This window comes from Telmatherina bonti, assembly GCF_933228915.1.
Source record: "Telmatherina bonti genome assembly, chromosome: 17".
Classification (NCBI taxonomy): Eukaryota; Metazoa; Chordata; class Actinopteri; order Atheriniformes; family Telmatherinidae; genus Telmatherina; species Telmatherina bonti.
Window position 1 is genome coordinate 3,413,872 of NC_136615.1, and position 18,934 is coordinate 3,432,805.

An 18,934-nucleotide genomic window follows, 5' to 3' on the forward strand; every position below is an offset into this window, starting at 1 on the left:
TGTCCAGGCGTCTATCTGTCCAGGCGTCCGTCTGTCCAGGCGTCTTTCTGTCCAGGCGTCTGTCTGTCCAGGTGTCTATCTGTCCCGGCGTCTGTCTGTCCAGGTGTCTGTCTGTCCAGGTGTCTATCTGTCCCGGTGTCTGTCTGTCCCGGTGTCTGTCTGTCCAGGCGTCTATCTGTCCCGGTGTCTGTCTGTCCAGGTGTCTATCTGTCCAGGTGTCTGTCTGTCCAGGTGTCTATCTGTCCAGGTGTCTGTCTGTCCCGGTGTCTGTCTGTCCAGGTGTCTATCTGTCCAGGTGTCTATCTGTCCCGGTGTCTGTCTGTCCAGGTGTCTGTTTGTCCAGGTGTCTATCTGTCCCGGTGTCTATCTGTCCCGGTGTCTGTCTGTCCCGGTGTCTGTCTGTCCAGGCGTCTATCTGTCCCGGTGTCTGTCTGTCCAGGCGTCCGTCTGTCCAGGCGTCTGTCTGTCCAGGTGTCTATCTGTCCAGGTGTCTATCTGTCCCGGTGTCTGTCTGTCCCGGTGTCTGTCTTTCCAGGCGTCTATCTGTCCAGGCGTCTTTCTGTCCAGGTGTCTATCTGTCCAGGTGTCTTTCTGTCCCGGTGTCTGTCTGTCCAGGTGTCTATCTGTCCAGGTGTCTTTCTGTCCCGGTGTCTATCTGTCCCGGTGTCTGTCTGTCCAGGTGTCTATCTGTCCAGGTGTCTTTCTGTCCAGGTGTCTATCTGTCCAGGTGTCTGTCTGTCCCGGTGTCTATCTGTCCAGGTGTCTGTCTGTCCAGGCGTCTATCCGTCCAGGTGTCTGTCCAGGTGTCTATCTGTCCAGGTGTCTGTCTGTCCAGGTGTCTATCTGTCCAGGTGTCTTTCTGTCCAGGTGTCTATCTGTCCAGGTGTCTATCTGTCCCGGTGTCTATCTGTCCCGGTGTCTATCTGTCCAGGTGTCTGTCCAGGCGTCTATCTGTCCAGGTGTCTGTCAAGGCGTCTATCTGTCCAGGTGTCTATCTGTCCAGGTGTCTGTCCAGGTGTCCTTCTGTCCAGGTGTCTTTCTGTCCAAGTACCTATCTGTCCAGGTGTCTATCTGTCCAGGCGTCTATCTGTACAGGTGTCTGTCTGTCCAGGTGTCTATCTGTCCAGGTGTCTATCTGTCCAGGTGTCTGTCCAGGTGTCCTTCTGTCCAGGTGTCTTTCTGTCCCGGTGTCTATCTTTCCCGGTGTCTGTCTGTCCCGGTGTCTGTCTGTCCCGGTGTCTGTCTGTCCAGGTGTCTATCTGTCCAGGTGTCTATCTGTCCCGGTGTCTGTCTGTCCAGGTGTCTATCTGTCCCGGTGTCTGTCTGTCCAGGTGTCTGTCTGTCCAGGTGTCTATCTGTCCAGGTGTCTATCTGTCCCGGTGTCTGTCTGTCCAGGTGTCTATCTGTCCAGGTGTCTGTCTGTCCAGGTGTCTATCTGTCCCGGTGTCTATCTTTCCCGGTGTCTGTCTGTCCCGGTGTCTGTCTGTCCAGGTGTCTATCTGTCCAGGTGTCTATCTGTCCCGGTGTCTATCTGTCCCGGTGTCTATCTGTCCAGGTGTCTGTCCAGGTGTCCTTCTGTCCAGGTGTCTTTCTGTCCCGGTGTCTATCTTTCCCGGTGTCTGTCTGTCCCGGTGTCTGTCTGTCCAGGTGTCTATCTGTCCAGGTGTCTATCTGTCCCGGTGTCTATCTGTCCCGGTGTCTATCTGTCCAGGTGTCTGTCTGTCCCGGTGTCTGTCTGTCCAGGTGTCTGTCTGTCCCGGTGTCTATCTGTCCAGGTGTCTATCTGTCCAGGTGTCTATCTGTCCCGGTGTCTGTCTGTCCAGGTGTCTTTCTGTCCAGGTGTGGAAGACGTGGACGTTATCGGACCTTACTGGGTCCAGTCTGTGCTGGTCTTGAGGCGATGGTAGTCTGTGTGCGATGAGCAGCAGGTCCTCGGGGTGCTGATTTGGACACACCACCATCATGTTTACGTCTCTGCGTCTTGTCGGAGGAAGAGGATGTGGTGACGAGTCATTTCTGAACACGTTTGCACAACGTGTTACAGCATTCTGCAGAAACCTTCATCAGCAGCACGAGGAAGCTGTGCCAGTTCAGACATTCATGTGGCTGCCAGAGATCAAACTCTCCTCATCACTCCACCGCATCGCCCTCATGTTCGGGTGTAGACACGTAGATGTACCGTCTTCGCAGGTATCCATGGAGACACAGGAGGGACATCCTGACGTGACTTCCTAAGGCAGCGGCGTGTGGTCGGGGGGGGGGGGGGAGCGGCGTGTGGTCGGGGGGAGCGGCGAGCGTCTCCAGGGAGGCTGCAGCGCGGCGTCATCTGAACACAACACCGGTGTTTCAGCAGGATCTTCTGCTCCACTTCAAACCATTTCCTTCTTTCTTTTCATGATTTTCGTCTCTTCAGAGTCGAAGAACCAAACCGCAGCTGCCGCCCCCGTCTCCTCGATCTGCTGCAAACCCAGCAGGACCCGGGTCGTCTTCTGCAGCTCAGGCTGCCGGATCAGGACCAGGTTCAGGACAGGAAGAAGAACCCCCAGCTCCACGGCAACCACACCGTGGAACTGAAGCACCATCAGCCAATGGGAAGCGGTTAAAGGTTCAAAGCCACGTGGTGGGACCTGTTCCAGTCTGGGTCCTGGGTCCTCTAAGAGACCTGAACACGTGGTGGGACCTGTTCCAGTCTGGGTCCTGGGTCCTCTAAGAGACCTGAACACGTGGTGGGACCTGTTCCAGTCTGGGTCCTGGGTCCTCTAAGAGACCTGAACACGTGGTGGGACCTGTTCCAGTCTGGGTCCTGGGTCCTCTAAGAGACCTGAACACGTGGTGGGACCTGTTCCAGTCTGGGTCCTGGGTCCTCTAAGAGACCTGAACACGTGGTGGGACCTGTTCCAGTCTGGGTCCTGGGTCCTCTAAGAGACCTGAACACGTGGTGGGACCTGTTCCAGTCTGGGTCCTGGGTCCTCTAAGAGACCTGAACACGTGGTGGGACCTGTTCCAGTCTGGGTCCTGGGTCCTCTAAGAGACCTGAACACGTGGTGGGACCTGTTCCAGTCTGGGTCCTGGGTCCTCTAAGAGACCTGAACACGTATTGGGACCTGTTCCAGTCTGGGTCCTGGGTCCTCTAAGAGACCTGAACACGTGGTGGGACCTGTTCCAGTCTGGGTCCTGGGTCCTCTAAGAGACCTGAACACGTGGTGGGACCTGTTCCAGTCTGGGTCCTGGGTCCTCTAAGAGACCTGAACACGTGGTGGGACCTGTTCCAGTCTGGGTCCTGGGTCCTCTAAGAGACCTGAACACGTGGTGGGACCTGTTCCAGTCTGGGTCCTGGGTCCTCTAAGAGACCTGAACACGTGGTGGGACCTGTTCCAGTCTGGGTCCTGGGTCCTCTAAGAGACCTGAACACGTGGTGGGACCTGTTCCAGTCTGGGTCCTGGGTCCTCTAAGAGACCTGAACACGTGGTGGGACCTGTTCCAGTCTGGGTCCTGGGTCCTCTAAGAGACCTGAACACGTGGTGGGACCTGTTCCAATCTGGGTCCTGGGTCCTCTAAGAGACCTGAACACGTGGTGGGACCTGTTCCAATCTGGGTCCTGGGTCCTCTAAGAGACCTGAACACGTGGTGGGACCTGTTCCAATCTGGGTCCTGGGTCCTCTAAGAGACCTGAACACGTGGTGGGACCTGTTCCAGTCTGGGTCCTGGGTCCTCTAAGAGACCTGAACACGTGGTGGGACCTGTTCCAGTCTGGGTCCTGGGTCCTCTAAGAGACCTGAACACGTGGTGGGACCTGTTCCAGTCTGGGTCCTGGGTCCTCTAAGAGACCTGAACACGTGGTGGGACCTGTTCCAATCTGGGTCCTGGGTCCTCTAAGAGACCTGAACACGTGGTGGGACCTGTTCCAGTCTGGGTCCTGGGTCCTCTAAGAGACCTGAACACGTGGTGGGACCTGTTCCAGTCTGGGTCCTGGGTCCTCTAAGAGACCTGAACACGTGGTGGGACCTGTTCCAGTCTGGGTCCTGGGTCCTCTAAGAGACCTGAACACGTGGTGGGACCTGTTCCAGTCTGGGTCCTGGGTCCTCTAAGAGACCTGAACACGTGGTGGGACCTGTTCCAGTCTGGGTCCTGGGTCCTCTAAGAGACCTGAACACGTGGTGGGACCTGTTCCAGTCTGGGTCCTGGGTCCTCTAAGAGACCTGAACACGTGGTGGGACCTGTTCCAATCTGGGTCCTGGGTCCTCTAAGAGACCTGAACACGTGGTGGGACCTGTTCCAATCTGGGTCCTGGGTCCTCTAAGAGACCTGAACACGTGGTGGGACCTGTTCCAGTCTGGGTCCTGGGTCCTCTAAGAGACCTGAACACGTGGTGGGACCTGTTCCAGTCTGGGTCCTGGGTCCTCTAAGAGACCTGAACACGTGGTGGGACCTGTTCCAGTCTGGGTCCTGGGTCCTCTAAGAGACCTGAACACGTGGTGGGACCTGTTCCAGTCTGGGTCCTGGGTCCTCTAAGAGACCTGAACACGTGGTGGGACCTGTTCCAGTCTGGGTCCTGGGTCCTCTTTGTCAAGCAGATGGTTGAATTGAGCGTTCTGCTAAACCGAGGGAAGGTGACGGGGTCTGACGGGGACTGACGGGGTCTGACGGGGACTGACGGGGTCTGGCGGGGACTGGCGGGGACTGACGGGGTCTGGCGGGGTCTGACGGGGTCTGACGGGGACTGACGGGGTCGGGGTCTGACGGGGACTGACGGGGTCGGGGTCTGACGGGGACTGACGGGGTCGGGGTCTGACGGGGACTGGCGGGGACTGACGGGGTCGGGGTCTGACGGGGACTGACGGGGTCTGACGGGGTCTGACGGGGTCTGGCGGGGACTGACGGGGTCTGACGGGGACTGACGGGGACTGACGGGGTCTGACGGGGTCTGGCGGGGACTGACGGGGTCTGGCGGGGTCTGGCGGGGACTGACGGGGTCTGGCGGGGACTGGCGGGGACTGACGGGGTCTGACGGGGTCTGGCGGGGACTGACGGGGTCTGACGGGGACTGACGGGGTCGGGGTCTGACGGGGACTGGCGGGGACTGACGGGGTCTGACGGGGTCTGGCGGGGACTGACGGGGTCTGACGGGGACTGACGGGGTCGGGGTCTGACGGGGACTGGCGGGGACTGACGGGGTCGGGGTCTGACGGGGACTGACAGGGTCTGACGGGGTCTGACGGGGTCTGGCGGGGACTGGCGGGGTCTGACGGGGTCTGACGGGGACTGGCGGGGTCTGACGGGGTCTGGCGGGGACTGACGGGGTCTGGCGGGGTCTGACGGGGACTGGCGGGGTCTGACGGGGTCTGACGGGGACTGGCGGGGACTGACGGGGTCTGGCGGGGACTGGCGGGGTCTGACGGGGACTGGCGGGGACTGACGGGGTCTGACGGGGACTGGCGGGGACTGACGGGGTCTGACGGGGTCTGGCGGGGACTGACGGGGTCTGACGGGGTCTGGCGGGGTCTGACGGGGACTGGCGGGGACTGGCGGGGTCTGGCGGGGTCTGGCGGGGTCTGACGGGGACTGGCGGGGACTGGCGGGGACTGACGGGGACTGGCGGGGACTGACGGGGTCTGACGGGGTCTGGCGGGGACTGACGGGGACTGGCGGGGTCTGACGGGGTCTGACGGGGACTGGCGGGGTCTGACGGGGTCTGTGGTGAGAGACTGAACACCTTGAAAAGCACTGGAAGAATTTTAATGTGGACTTGACAGTGGGTGAAGCGACACCAGGACCGGACCGGTCCAGTTTGTAGGCAGTTTGGACCGGCTGCAGCCAATCAGAGGAGGTCTGACTGAGCCCAACATGAAGTCCCTGCTGAGGTTTCCAACTGGAAGCACTTTGTTGCTGAGTTTAACCAGCTCACAAACCAGTGAGACCAGTTTAACCAGCTCACAAACCAGTGAGACAAGCTATCAGACCAGTTTAACCAGCTCACAAACCAGTTAGACCAGTTTAACCAGAACTTCTGGGTTTTAAGGGCCCCTCTTTGCTGGATGTGGATGAGCAGCTCTGATTGGCTGACAGGAGTCATATGACCACGTGTGTGTAGTTTGTGCACCATGCTGTACCACCACTTCCCAGCATGCATTTCCTCCTGCAATGAAACCTCTGGCAGAGGGGAGGAAGCAGACGCGACCACGCTGAGGCGGTCCACACGTCCTCCGTCTGTCTGCAGACCCGCGTTCTGTAGACCAGACCCGGTTTCATGCTGGCCTCGTTAGAAACCACCTGAGTAAACAGGAAGTGGCTTGGAGGTTAGGCCCGCCTCCCGGTTGCTAGGAGACAGAAAGAGTCTGCAGGTTGTAAGCGATTTGGTCACATGACCTGTTCTGCTGGTTCAGAGACAACCGCCGGACCCAATGAGATCCATCAGACCAGAACCGGGCAGCAGCCTTCGGTGTGGACCAGAACCGGGCAGCAGCCTTCGGTGTGGACCAGAACCGGGCAGCAGCCTTCGGTGTGGACCAGAACCGGGCAGCAGCCTTCGGTGTGGACCAGAACCGGGCAGCAGTGTGCCGGGCCGTGTTAAACTAAATCCTCCTGCCAGATCCTTTCATTCATCATCCGAAGCGGTCGGTCCGATGGAGGGTCGGGGGAGCTGTCTTTGGGCGAGAGGCGGGTCGACCCGGACGGGCCGCCAGTCCATCGCAGGGCCACACAGAGACACGGTGGGGAACCTGGACAGAACCCACGCAGAAAGACCAGCAGTCACGCCTCTCCCTCAGCCGAGGATCGAACCAGCGGCCTCCACAGTGCCAACCACTACACCACCGTGCCGCTATGGAACGTTCTCACCGGGTTCTGACAGAGGATGTGTGGGACAGTGGAGGTTCTGGCTGAACCCGGTTCCTGCAGACTGATGGAAACTTGTAGAGAATGTTTTCTGACTTGCAGAACATCCTGTAGGTTACCAGCAGGACCTCCCTTCCCCTTCCTGCTCCTCCTCCTCCTCCTCCTCCTGCTGCTGCTCCTCCTCCTGCTGCTGCTCCTCCTCCTCCTGCTCCTCCTCCTCCTCCTCCTGCTGCTGCTCCTCCTCCTCCTCCTGCTGCTGCTCCTCCTCCTCCTGCTCCTCCTCCTCCTCCTCCTGCTGCTGCTCCTCCTCCTCCTCCTCCTGCTGCTGCTCCTCCTCCTCCTCCTCCTGCTGCTGCTCCTCCTCCTCCTGCTGCTCCTCCTCCTCCTGCTGCTGCTGCTGCTGGTGGTAACTAGCAGCCCGGTTAGTCTGGTGTCGAGCAGACGAGGTGAGCTGCAGCTGACTGAGGCGTGCTGCGGACCCTGACCACACCGTGGAGGATGCTGGCCGGGTGGAGGATCCTGCTGCTGCTGCTGGTGGCTGGAAGTGAAGCTCAGAGCGGAGACAGAAACACCAACACAGGTGAGGAGACGGATCAGGTATCGGTCGCTGTCAGGGGGAAGAAATGTTCGGTTCAGTCAACAGAACCTGGTTAATGAGCAGAAAGAAGGCGTCGTACAGGAGAGTCAGCTCGAAGTGAGAGCTGCAGATGTGGTCTGGATCAGGTCTGATCTCAGCCGCTGCTTCAGGAACAGAAACTCAGTCTGCAGAAATGTTTCAGAGACACCGCACAGTCTGACTGCTGCCGTTGCTGGCTGGTCTGGTTTCCGATTGGTCCAGGTTCAGATTGGTATGGTTTCGAATTGGTCTGGTTTCTGATTGGTCTGGTTTCTGGCTGGTCCAGCTTCAGATTGGTCTGGTTTCTGGCTGGTCCAGCTTCAGATTGGTCTGGTTTCTGGCTGGTCCAGCTTCAGATTGGTCTGGTTTCTGGCTGGTCCAGCTTCAGATTGGTCTGGTTTCTGGCTGGTCCAGCTTCAGATTGGTCTGGTTTCTGGCTGGTCCGGCTTCAGATTGGTCTGGTTTCTGGCTGGTCCGGCTTCAGATTGGTCTGGTTTCTGGCTGGTCCAGCTTCAGATTGGTCTGGTTTCTGGCTGGTCCAGCTTCAGATTGGTCTGGTTTCTGGCTGGTCCGGCTTCAGATTGGTCTGGTTTCTGGCTGGTCCAGCTTCAGATTGGTCTGGTTTCTGGCTGGTCCGGCTTCAGATTGGTCTGGTTTCTGGCTGGTCCAGCTTCAGATTGGTCTGGTTTCTGGCTGGTCCGGCTTCAGATTGGTCTGGTTTCTGGCTGGTCCAGCTTCAGATTGGTCTGGTTTCTGGCTGGTCCAGCTTCAGATTGGTCTGGTTTCTGGCTGGTCCAGCTTCAGATTGGTCTGGTTTCTGGCTGGTCCAGCTTCAGATTGGTCTGGTTTCTGGCTGGTCCAGCTTCAGATTGGTCTGGTTTCTGGCTGGTCCGGCTTCAGATTGGTCTGGTTTCTGGCTGGTCCGGCTTCAGATTGGTCTGGTTTCTGGCTGGTCCAGCTTCAGATTGGTCTGGTTTCTGGCTGGTCCGGCTTCAGATTGGTCTGGTTTCTGGCTGGTCCGGCTTCAGATTGGTCTGGTTTCTGGCTGGTCCGGCTTCAGATTGGTCTGGTTTCTGGCTGGTCCGGCTTCAGATTGGTCTGGTTTCTGGCTGGTCCGGCTTCAGATTGGTCTGGTTTCTGGCTGGTCCGGCTTCAGATTGGTCTGGTTTCTGGCTGGTCCAGCTTCAGATTGGTCTGGTTTCTGGCTGGTCCAGCTTCAGATTGGTCTGGTTTCTGGCTGGTCCAGCTTCAGATTGGTCTGGTTTCTGGCTGGTCCAGCTTCAGATTGGTCTGGTTTCTGGCTGGTCCAGCTTCAGATTGGTCTGGTTTCTGGCTGGTCCAGCTTCAGATTGGTCTGGTTTCTGGCTGGTCCAGCTTCAGATTGGTCTGGTTTCTGGCTGGTCCAGCTTCAGATTGGTCTGGTTTCTGGCTGGTCCAGCTTCAGATTGGTCTGGTTTCTGGCTGGTCCAGCTTCAGATTGGTCTGGTTTCTGGCTGGTCCAGCTTCAGATTGGTCTGGTTTCTGGCTGGTCCAGCTTCAGATTGGTCTGGTTTCTGGCTGGTCCAGCTTCAGATTGGTCTGGTTTCTGGCTGGTCCAGCTTCAGATTGGTCTGGTTTCTGGCTGGTCCAGCTTCAGATTGGTCTGGTTTCTGGCTGGTCCAGCTTCAGATTGGTCTGGTTTCTGGCTGGTCCAGCTTCAGATTGGTCTGGTTTCTGGCTGGTCCAGCTTCAGATTGGTCTGGTTTCTGGCTGGTCCAGCTTCAGATTGGTCTGGTTTCTGGCTGGTCCAGCTTCAGATTGGTCTGGTTTCTGATTGGTCCAGCTTCTGACTGGTCTGGTTTCTGATTGGTCCAGCTTCATATTGGTCTGGTTTGTGATTGGTCTGGGGTCTGATCGGTCCGGTTTCTGATTGGTCCAGCTTCAGATTGTTCTGGTTTGTGATTGGTCCAGCTTCTGACTGGTCTGGTTTCTGATTGGTCCAGCTTTTGTTAAATGTTCATTTCCATGCAGATGATACAATGGTTAACATTCATTTTAAGATCCATTTATTTGGTCACACAACAGCAGCTTTGACAACCAGCCTCCTCCTCGTCTTCTCTTCTGAGCTGAACTCTTCTTCTCTTGTTCCATGTTGGAACTAAAACTGTAATCAAGACTTGTTGTTTCTGTCAGAGAAGAACAGAAGCTGGACTTCACCTGGACCAGAACCCAGCTGGCTCACCTTAATGGTCCTTATGGAGGCAGATTCTACTGGTCTTTCTCCCCTCTTCCAACCGGGACTGCAGACTGAAACCAGACCGCTATTTGAGGTTAAAATCCACTTCCTGTAATTGATAGCAACAGCCAGCTGTATTGTTGTTAGAAGCTGTTTCACAACCGAACCAAAGATCCTGGCTGCGTCTTCTCAGAACTAGCTGGGCCCTGCAATCAGAACTAAGTTTATTCTATTAGCCTGCTCAGTTTCTGAGTTGGTCTGGTTTACTCAACATCTTATGTGGTGTGCATGTTTAAACACAAGATTCAACTCATAAGGGTTCTTTTGGGGTCATGGTTTTGGAGGGAAAAGACTCGCTTAGTCTAAAGAATAGGTGTCAAACTCTGGCCCGTGGGCCACTTTGGGCTACAGTGTGATTATATGTGGCCCACGAGGCAATAATGACTACTATACCTGGCCTGCTGGTATCATACAGCCAATATAACAAACCCCAAAACGCTCCGGTTTTGGTTCGGTGCGTCAATCAGGACGGAACCTCCTCCTCTGTAGACGGTTGTCATGGCTACTTCGAGCTACTGCAGCAGAAATGGCGACGTAAGCCTGGCCCTTCAATGAAGAACATTTATGAAAACGTGCATGATGGAAGTTTGTGAGCTCGGAATAAAAAGCATTTTTAAATTAGTCTGAGCAGGAACACAACAGCTGAATGCAGATATGATTTTGCCACCAATCTATGAGCTTCATTGTCATATCTGGAAGATTTTATCAATAAATAACAAAGTTGTCCCACAACTTTGTTCAATTTAAATGTTGGCCCGCTGTATAGTTGAGTTTGAGACCCCTGATCTAAAAGGTGATGTAAGAAAAGGTGGTGAAAGACAACTTGTGTGATTTAACAAAGTCAGACTCCAGAAACTCAGGACTGTAGATAAAATCGGGATTCCGATCAACCATCCTTTCCTCCCAGTAGAAGATAAAGAACATGTCACACGATAAAGCTGAGAAATTTTATTATCCGATAGAAAATATCAATCTGATGCAGTAACACATCTTCAAAAAGCAGCCATGACCCTGTTCATCATTGGCAGCTTAGCTTGTGTTAAAACTAGTTCCAGGATGATGTTTAGCATCTTTACCAGCTCTTAGCATACAAAAAGTAGTTCCATGGAGATGTTTAGCATTGTTAGCAACTGTTAGCATATTAAAAAGTAGTTCCAGAGATTTTTAGCATTGTTAGCAACTTTTAGCATATGTAAAATGCTAACCAGAGATGTTTAGCATTGTTAGCAACTGTTAGCAACTGATAGCATGTGTAAAACGAATTTCCAGAGATGTTTAGCATTGTTAGCAACTTTTAGCAACTGTTAGTATGTGTAAAAGAATTTCCAGAGATGTTTAGCATTGTTCGCAATTGTTAGCAACTGTTACCATGTAAAAAAAAAGTAGTTCCAGAGAGATATTTAGCATTGTAAGCAACTGTTAGCAGATATAAACAGTAGTTCCAGAGAGATGTTTAGCATTGTTAGCAACTGTTAGCATATTCAAAAAAATAGTTCAAGAGATTTTTAGCATTGTTTGCAACTGTTAGCATGTGTAAAAAGTATTTCCAGAGATGTTTAGCATTGTTAGCAACTGCTAGCAACTGTCAGCATGTAAAAAAAGTAGTTCCAGAGAGATGTTTAGCATTGTTATTAACTGTTAGCATATATAAATAGTAGTTCCAGAGAGATGTTTAGCATTGTTATTAACTGTTAGCATATATAAATAGTAGTTCCAGAGAGATGTTTAGCAGTTAGCAACTCTTAGCATGTGTAAAATGGAGTTCCAGAGAGATGTTTAACATTGTTAGCAACTGTTAGCATGTGTAAAAAGTAGTTTAATTTACAATCCTGATGTGTCCACATGTGTACTTTTGGACTACATCCATGTCATCTGCCCAGAAAGTTTTCACATGTTCCCCCTCCGCTAACGCTGGTGTGGCATTCAACGCTGTTTATGCTGCAATGCTTACATTCAGATTGACTTTAACCATCAATTCAGACAAAACTTTTTCCACTTTCACTATTGGTGTCTCAACACGGAGACATGCTAATGTGGGAGATGCTGACAGCTCTTCCTCCCTCCCCCCTGCTGGGTGGGTCAGACCACCACCCGATTCCCCTCTCCCCCTGCTCCGTGCCCATAACTATAAAGCCTGTAAGGAAACGATCAGCTGAGACCAGTGAGACACTTCGGGCTGTTTTTAGAGTGACAGACTGACACCGCAATGGCACAAAGAGTGCCTCCCTGGAAACATGAACTTCTTTCTGGAGACCTTTGTTCCAGCTGGGACTGTGGACGGTTACAAGCCATGGCTGACTAAAGACATAAAGTCATCCTAAACCACAAGACAAGAGCATCAAAGCAGAAATGCAGAAGACATGAAGGCCAAGGAGAAGTACAGGAGGAAGCTAGAGACCAGCTTCAGCCAAACCACATGGGAGGTGTGGGGTGGCATGGGGTACTGGTCCAGGCCAGGAGGTACTGGTCCAGGCCATAAGGTTCTGGCCCAGGCCAGGACGCCATGCAAGCAGAGTCATGTCTGACACCATCAGACCAGCTCTGCTGGCTGAGAAGGTGGACGAACTGGACTGGAGTCAGAACGTGGACACTGTCTACTTTCTGAAGCAACTGAGGTCCTTCAACATCAGCAGGTGACGTTACAGATGTTCCATGAGTCTGTGGCGCCATCAGTGATACTGGCATCTGCAGCGGTCTGAGGAAGGACACCATCAAAGCCTCCGTGACGCCACTCGTAGGTTTCTGAAGAGCTGAATCAAAGCTCATTGGACGGTTCCTGACGTCGCCATCTTGGCAGTATCACGCGTCCCATCACTCCCAGAACATACAAAAATGGGATGAAAGGTGGAGCTGAGGGGGGAGCTGTGAACATGAGGGAGGGGGTGATTGACATCTATCAACCTGTCCGTAGTTAAGAGCGAACCGAGTTAACCCGTAGCTAACGATAACTAACAGGAGGTAAGCTGGCTAAAGCTAAGTCAGTTAATTTGGTAAAAAAAAAAAAAACGTAGCTGTTCTACATTACTCTGGCTGTGATGTTTATTCCTGCTGTAAATATGTTTATTCCTGCTGTAAACATGTTTATTCCTGCTGTAAACATGTTTATTCCTGCTGTATAGCTGTTTATTCCTGCTGTAAACATGTTTATTTCTGCTGTAAACATGTTTATTCCTGCTGTAAACATGTTTATTCCTGCTGTATAGCTGTTTATTCCTGCTGTAAACATGTTTATTCCTGCTGTATAGCTGTTTATTCCTGCTGTAAACATGTTTATTTCTGCTGTAAACATGTTTATTCCTGCTGTAAACATGTTTATTCTTGCTGTAAACATGTTTATTTATGCTGTAAACGTGTTTATTTCTGCTGTAAACATGTTTATTCTTGCTGTAAACCTATTTATTCCTGCTGTAAACATGTTTATTCCTGCTGTAAACCTGTTTATTTCTGCTGTAAACATGTTTATTCTTGCTGTAAACATGTTCATTTCTACTGTAAACATGTTTATTCTTGCTGTAAACATGTTTATTCTTACTGTAAACGTGTTTATTTCTGCTGTAAACATGTTTATTCTTGCTGTAAACCTATTTATTCCTGCTGTAAACATGTTTATTCCTGCTGTAAACCTGTTTATTCCTGCTGTAAGCATGTTTGTTCTTGCTGTAAACCTGTTTATTCTTGCTGTGAACATGTTTATTCCTGCTGTAAACCTGTTTATTCCTGCTGTAAGCATGTTTATTCCTGCTGTAAACCTGTTTATTTCTGCTGTAAGCATGTTTGTTCTTGCTGTAAACCTGTTTATTCTTGCTGTGAACATGTTTATTTATGCTGTAAACGTGTTTATTCTTGCTGTAAACATGCAGGTTCTGGCTGCAGTTTTTACTGCCGGAGGTTGTAGCCTGGGTTGGACTCAGATGTTTAGTATATTTGTATATATATTTTTAGAACTGATTGGGTTGGGAAGCTTGTATAACTGTAACAAAAAGAATTTTCCCTCAGAGAGGGATGAGGGGAATCTGATTCACATGACCTCCTTGTCAGACAATGTCCGCTCTCCAAATGAGTTCCTACAACCTGAGTTTGGCAGCGGCGTGTTTTCCGTGATCCAAAGCAGTCATCATTTGCTCCTTTGTTTCCATGAAAGCGACTGTAAATACTTAATACCAGCATACTTAATAAAATAAACTTCAAATAAACTACTTTTGGAGTCAGTGACTTGAACTTACTCGGGACTTGTAACGGTTTTAATACTTTGTGGCAGATAGAAGTAAAAACTACACGAACAAACAAGAATAAGCTTTTGTATTACAGTACAAGCATTAGTTGTAGTATTAATGTACTATTCTTCATTTTTTTCATAATTAGCCAATTACTGCATAATATTCTTAAGTACATAAAACACAGTATAAAAGTAAACCTCAGAAAAACATCCTCAGTTACAATATAAAATATGTACACATGAATAAAGTCCTTTTTCTTATTGGTATACATTTGATGCGTTTTATTCGGCTGCATTCATTGAGTCTTCACCGGCTCAGAGTTCTGCTTCAACCTGCAGTTTGTCAACCTGCTTTCTGAAACGGCGGCCGCAGCTTTCTCCTGTGAAGTCTGCAGGATGTGGTTCAGCCTCGTCTTGCTGAAATCTGCAAGCTCTTCCCTGTCCCATGCATACAGAGATTCCTCCTGATCTTAAAGTCTGAGGTTTTCTGAACATTTAGATCCAGTTGGTCTCAGACTGGTGGAGCTCTCTCTGAAATGCTGCTTTTATGCTCCGTTCCCAGTTAAACCAGTAAAAGCTGCATCAGACTCATATTTTCCATCAGATGATAAAATGTCTGTTTTATCATCTCAACATGTGTGTTTGTTTACATGTGTTTGTTTACATGTAGTTGTTTACATGTGAGTTTGTTTACGTGTGTTTGTTTACATGTTTGTTTACGTGTTTGTTTACATGTTTATTTACATGTTTGTTTACATGTCTCTTTGTTTACTTGTATGTTTGTTTACATGTACACTTGTTCACATGTTTTTGTACATTTACATGTGTTTACATGTTTGTTTACATGTGTGTTCTTTGCGTGTGTTTGTTTACGTGTGTTTGTTTACATGTTCGTTTACATGTGTGTTTCTTTGTGTGTTTGTTTACATGTGTGTTTCTTTATGTGTGTTTGTTTACATGTTTGTTTACATGTGTGTTTGTTTACGTGTGTGTTTGTTTACATGTTTATTTAGATGTCTCTTTGTTTACTTGTATGTTTGTTTACATGTACATTTGTTCACATGTGTTTGTGTACATTTACATGTGTTTAAATGTTTGTTTACATGTGTGTTTCCATGTGTCTCCTACCAGAGCACAGGATCAGCTGTAGCTCTCACCTGGCCTACAAAAACTTCAGTCTGACCTGTCAGCTGATTGGCGTCGCCCGTAACAACGAGGACGATGAGGACGATGGAGACATCGACCACATGACTCTGTGGTAAATACGTCCAGCATGTCTGCGTCCTGCAGCTCCCAGCTGCTTCACTTACAGATCTCCGTTTCTCCGCTCAGCTGTGTGACAGGAAGCTATCAGAACGGAGACCGGACGTGTCTGGAGACTCCCGGAGACACCATCACGTCCAAAGACCTGATTCCGGTTCCAGTGTGGAACCTGACGGTCCACTTGGTGAGTGGAGGACAGATTTCAGCCTCAGTTGACCTGAAGAAGATCGGTAAGTCTCTGCACACAAAGACGGTTCAGCCTGGCAACAAACTGGTTTAATCCTTTCTGGATGTTCTTGGTTCCGCGTTGTGTTGCAGTGAAACCCAGAAGTCCTCAGGTGTTGAACGTCACCTTGGACACCGAGGCCAGGCAGGCTGTGATCTACATCCGGACTCTGTACACTAAGATGGACTACCTGACGCTGGACAACCAGCTGTTCCAGCTGCGCATCTCCAGCCAAGGAGACACCATGGTACATTGCCACGGCAACGGCATCAGGAAAACCTCTGTCACCACGGAGACGTTCTTTCTTCCAGCCATAAAAATGTTTTTCCTCTTCTCTTTAAGGTTCAAAACATCTCGTCGCAGAACTTCCTTCCGATCGACATGCAGCACCTCCACAAACACTCGGAGTACCACGTGGTGGTCCGGGCGATCCCTCACCGCCACTTACAGGGCAGCTGGAGCGCGTGGAGCGACCCCTTCAGATTCGTTCTTCCTGTTGGTAAGAAGCAGCAGGCAGTCCTGCAGCAGGTCCTGAACCTTCTTCTCTAGATGTGTTTCCGTTACAGCTAGAAAGGCAAAAACTAAATATCGCAATAAAAAAAACACTCATGGAAAAAAGTCTCAACTATTGCTAAAAAGTTTTCACGCTCTCAAGAGGAGGTTTTTCACACGATTCGGTGTAGAAACATTTCACAATGGAAACGCTTTTTTCACATTTACATGTGACTGGACGTGACGTTGGGGTCATGTGACTTCCGGTAAGGATAGTGCGGTGTGGAACAAACAGCAAATTTCAGAGTTTTAGAAAAAAATGGGGGAGAAAAGCTTCGAAAAGCCGTAGCAAATTCTCTGCAACCAATAGAAAACCCCGAAATAACGCTACGTGGCTGTGTCCGCTCAGCCACAATTTTCGTAACATCTGGCGAGAGGAACAAGATTTGATGAGACCTCCAAACTTGCAAATATTGCTTTTATTTTGCGATAAAATGTGATGGAAACGCAGCTTCTGTCATTCAGACCAGAACCAGGACCAGGACCAGGACCAGGACCAGGACCAGAGGCAGGAGCAGAAGGAAGTCTTGCACACGCTGATGGTGTGCGTGGTCTCCGTGGTAGTGGTTACGTCCAGCGTGGTCTTCTGGAAGAAGCGGTGCGGCCCTGCTTCTGGTCAAAAGGTCTGTCTTCAGGCGTCTTGCTGTCTTCAACGCTGTCCTCCTCCTTTACAGGATCTTCACCTACATGTGGCCGAGCATCCCGCATCCCAAACATACCCTGGTGCAGATCTGCAAGCCAAACAAGGTTCACTTCCTGTTTCCTTCCACACAGAACCAATCAAATGTGCTCTGCTGCTTTCTGCTGATCTTCCAACCATGTGATGTTCTCCAGGGTCTCCTGCTGAACCTAAACCCCGAGGTGTTCAGTCATCTGAAAGTCTTCCCGCTGGAGACGTCATCTTGTGTGGAATCGGCGACGGCTTCGCTCAGTCCTGCTGCTGCTGGTTCTGGTTCTAGCTCCACCCAGAGCTCCGACTGCAGGAGCACCACCAGCGTCAGCACCGAGGAACTGGAGCTGTCCGCCTTGCTAAGCCAGAGCTCTTCCGATGGCGAGGACAGTGTCCCAAGCGCTACTCCATCCCCCATCAACGTCATGCATCGGGAGGAGTGCTTGCTCCCGGCTGAACCTGAAAATGGAGGGCAAGAGGTGGAGCTTGGTCTGAACCAGCAGGATGAGGCCTACGTCACCATGTCTAGCTTCTATCGGATCAAGTAGGTGAAGCAGATCTGGACTGACAGGACCAGAACAGCATGAGATGGTCTAGAACCTTCTTTAAATGTCCCCAACAAGAATCTTGTTGAAGGATGAATCCTCATAACTCGGAATGTTCATGGACATCAGGGACTAAATCTCAGCCTCCACCAGTGTCTTCGGCTGAGATTTGTCCTTGTGTGTTACCGTCAGCGAGAAACCTTTCCTCGGGTGTAATCTGATTACTTTACTGCTTCTCAAAGCTGCTGCACGACCAAAGGAACGTTTCCTCCACTGGACCCACCAAACCCACTGGAACCACTGGACCCACCAAACCGACCAAATATACCAAACCCACCAAACCGACTGGACCCACCAAACCCACTGGAACCACTGGACCCACCAAACCCACTGGAACCCCCGGACCCACAAAACTAACAAATATACCAAACCGACTGGACCTGAGAACCTTTTCTGTTTTTGCTGCTCACATTACAGGACTTAAAAATGTAAAATGCTTGATGAATGTTGACCAATAGATCTGTCCCTGGCGAACCAGCGTACCTCCACATGGACCTTCCTGCTGGTTCTGTATGGTTTCATGTAAATAACCTGAATGTCTCAGAATGTCCCCCAACTGGACACGGTTAGGAGACAAATGCGAACCTTCTTCACATCTGTAATAACCACAACAATCTCCCCAAACCCAAGCACCCTTTCCTGTCTTTGGCTGAGCATCCTCTTTATTTTAACTCTGCAAACAGTTCAAGGATCACTACCAAGGAGGACTACAAGCTCCACCTCCACACCTAGATCTGGAGCCACCTACAATACTTCTTAAAAAACCAATCCATGCAAGCCAGCGGTTGACATGGATGTGTTACTATGGCAGCCTAATCCTGAAGACGGAGACACGATAATGCTGCTGACACAACCTTCACCTCACACAGCAGCAGCTGATCCAAACTAGAATGTAGACCCAATGTAGACCCAACTTATCCAGTGTAGACCCAACTTATCCAGTGTAGACCCAACCAGTCCGATGTAGACCTGACCAGTCTGATGTAGACCCAACTGGTCCAATGTAGATCCAACCAGCTCGATGTAGACCCAACCAGTCCGATGTAGACCCGACCAGTCTGATGTAGACCCAACTGGTCCAATGTAGATCCAACCAGCTCGATGTAGACCCAACCAGTCCGATGTAGACCCGACCAGTCTGATGTAGACCCAACTAGTCCAATGTAGATCCAACCAGCTCGATGTAGACCCAACCAGTCCGATGTAGACCCGACCAGTCTGATGTAGACCCAACTGGTCCAATGTATACTCATCTGGTCCAGTGTAGTACTGACTAGTCTGATGTAGACCCAACTGGTCCAATTATCTGATGTGGACAGGATTTGCCCAAATCTGTTCTGACGCCTGTAACTCTGCTCTGAATATTTTAACTAATCTGACTCAACTAACTCGGCTCAGACTTGGCAAACTTGGCTCTGATTAGTCTAACCTGGACCTGACCTGGCTAACTTGGACTTGACCTGTGGAACTCGGACGTGACTCGGCTGACTTGGCTCCGACTCGGCTGTTTCAATGCACTCATACTTTTTATCATATTTTATGATTTCATTGCACATGATTTTTATTATTTAACCCAAATGTACAATAAAAGTATAAAATGTCTCAGAAAGTTTCTTTTTTCACCAAATCATCATGCAAAAAGTTTAAAATGTTTCTAAACAAAGAACTGAGCCAGAT

The 18,934-nt window shown here is 50.8% G+C and overlaps 1 protein-coding gene across 1 annotated transcript; it reads left to right on the forward strand.

Moving 5' to 3' along the window:
* Positions 1–7,330: 7,330 nt before the first annotated feature.
* Positions 7,331–17,200, forward strand: il7r (interleukin 7 receptor; the record flags this gene model as incomplete). The annotated part of the gene is made up of 8 exons (XM_079256978.1): positions 7,331–7,414; positions 15,073–15,199; positions 15,274–15,434; positions 15,523–15,677; positions 15,773–15,929; positions 16,448–16,580; positions 16,657–16,729; positions 16,817–17,200. Exons 1-8 carry the CDS (start codon positions 7,333–7,335, stop codon positions 17,198–17,200), a joined length of 1,272 nt encoding a protein of 423 aa, XP_079113104.1. The 5' UTR covers positions 7,331–7,332.
* Positions 17,201–18,934: the final 1,734 nt, after the last annotated feature.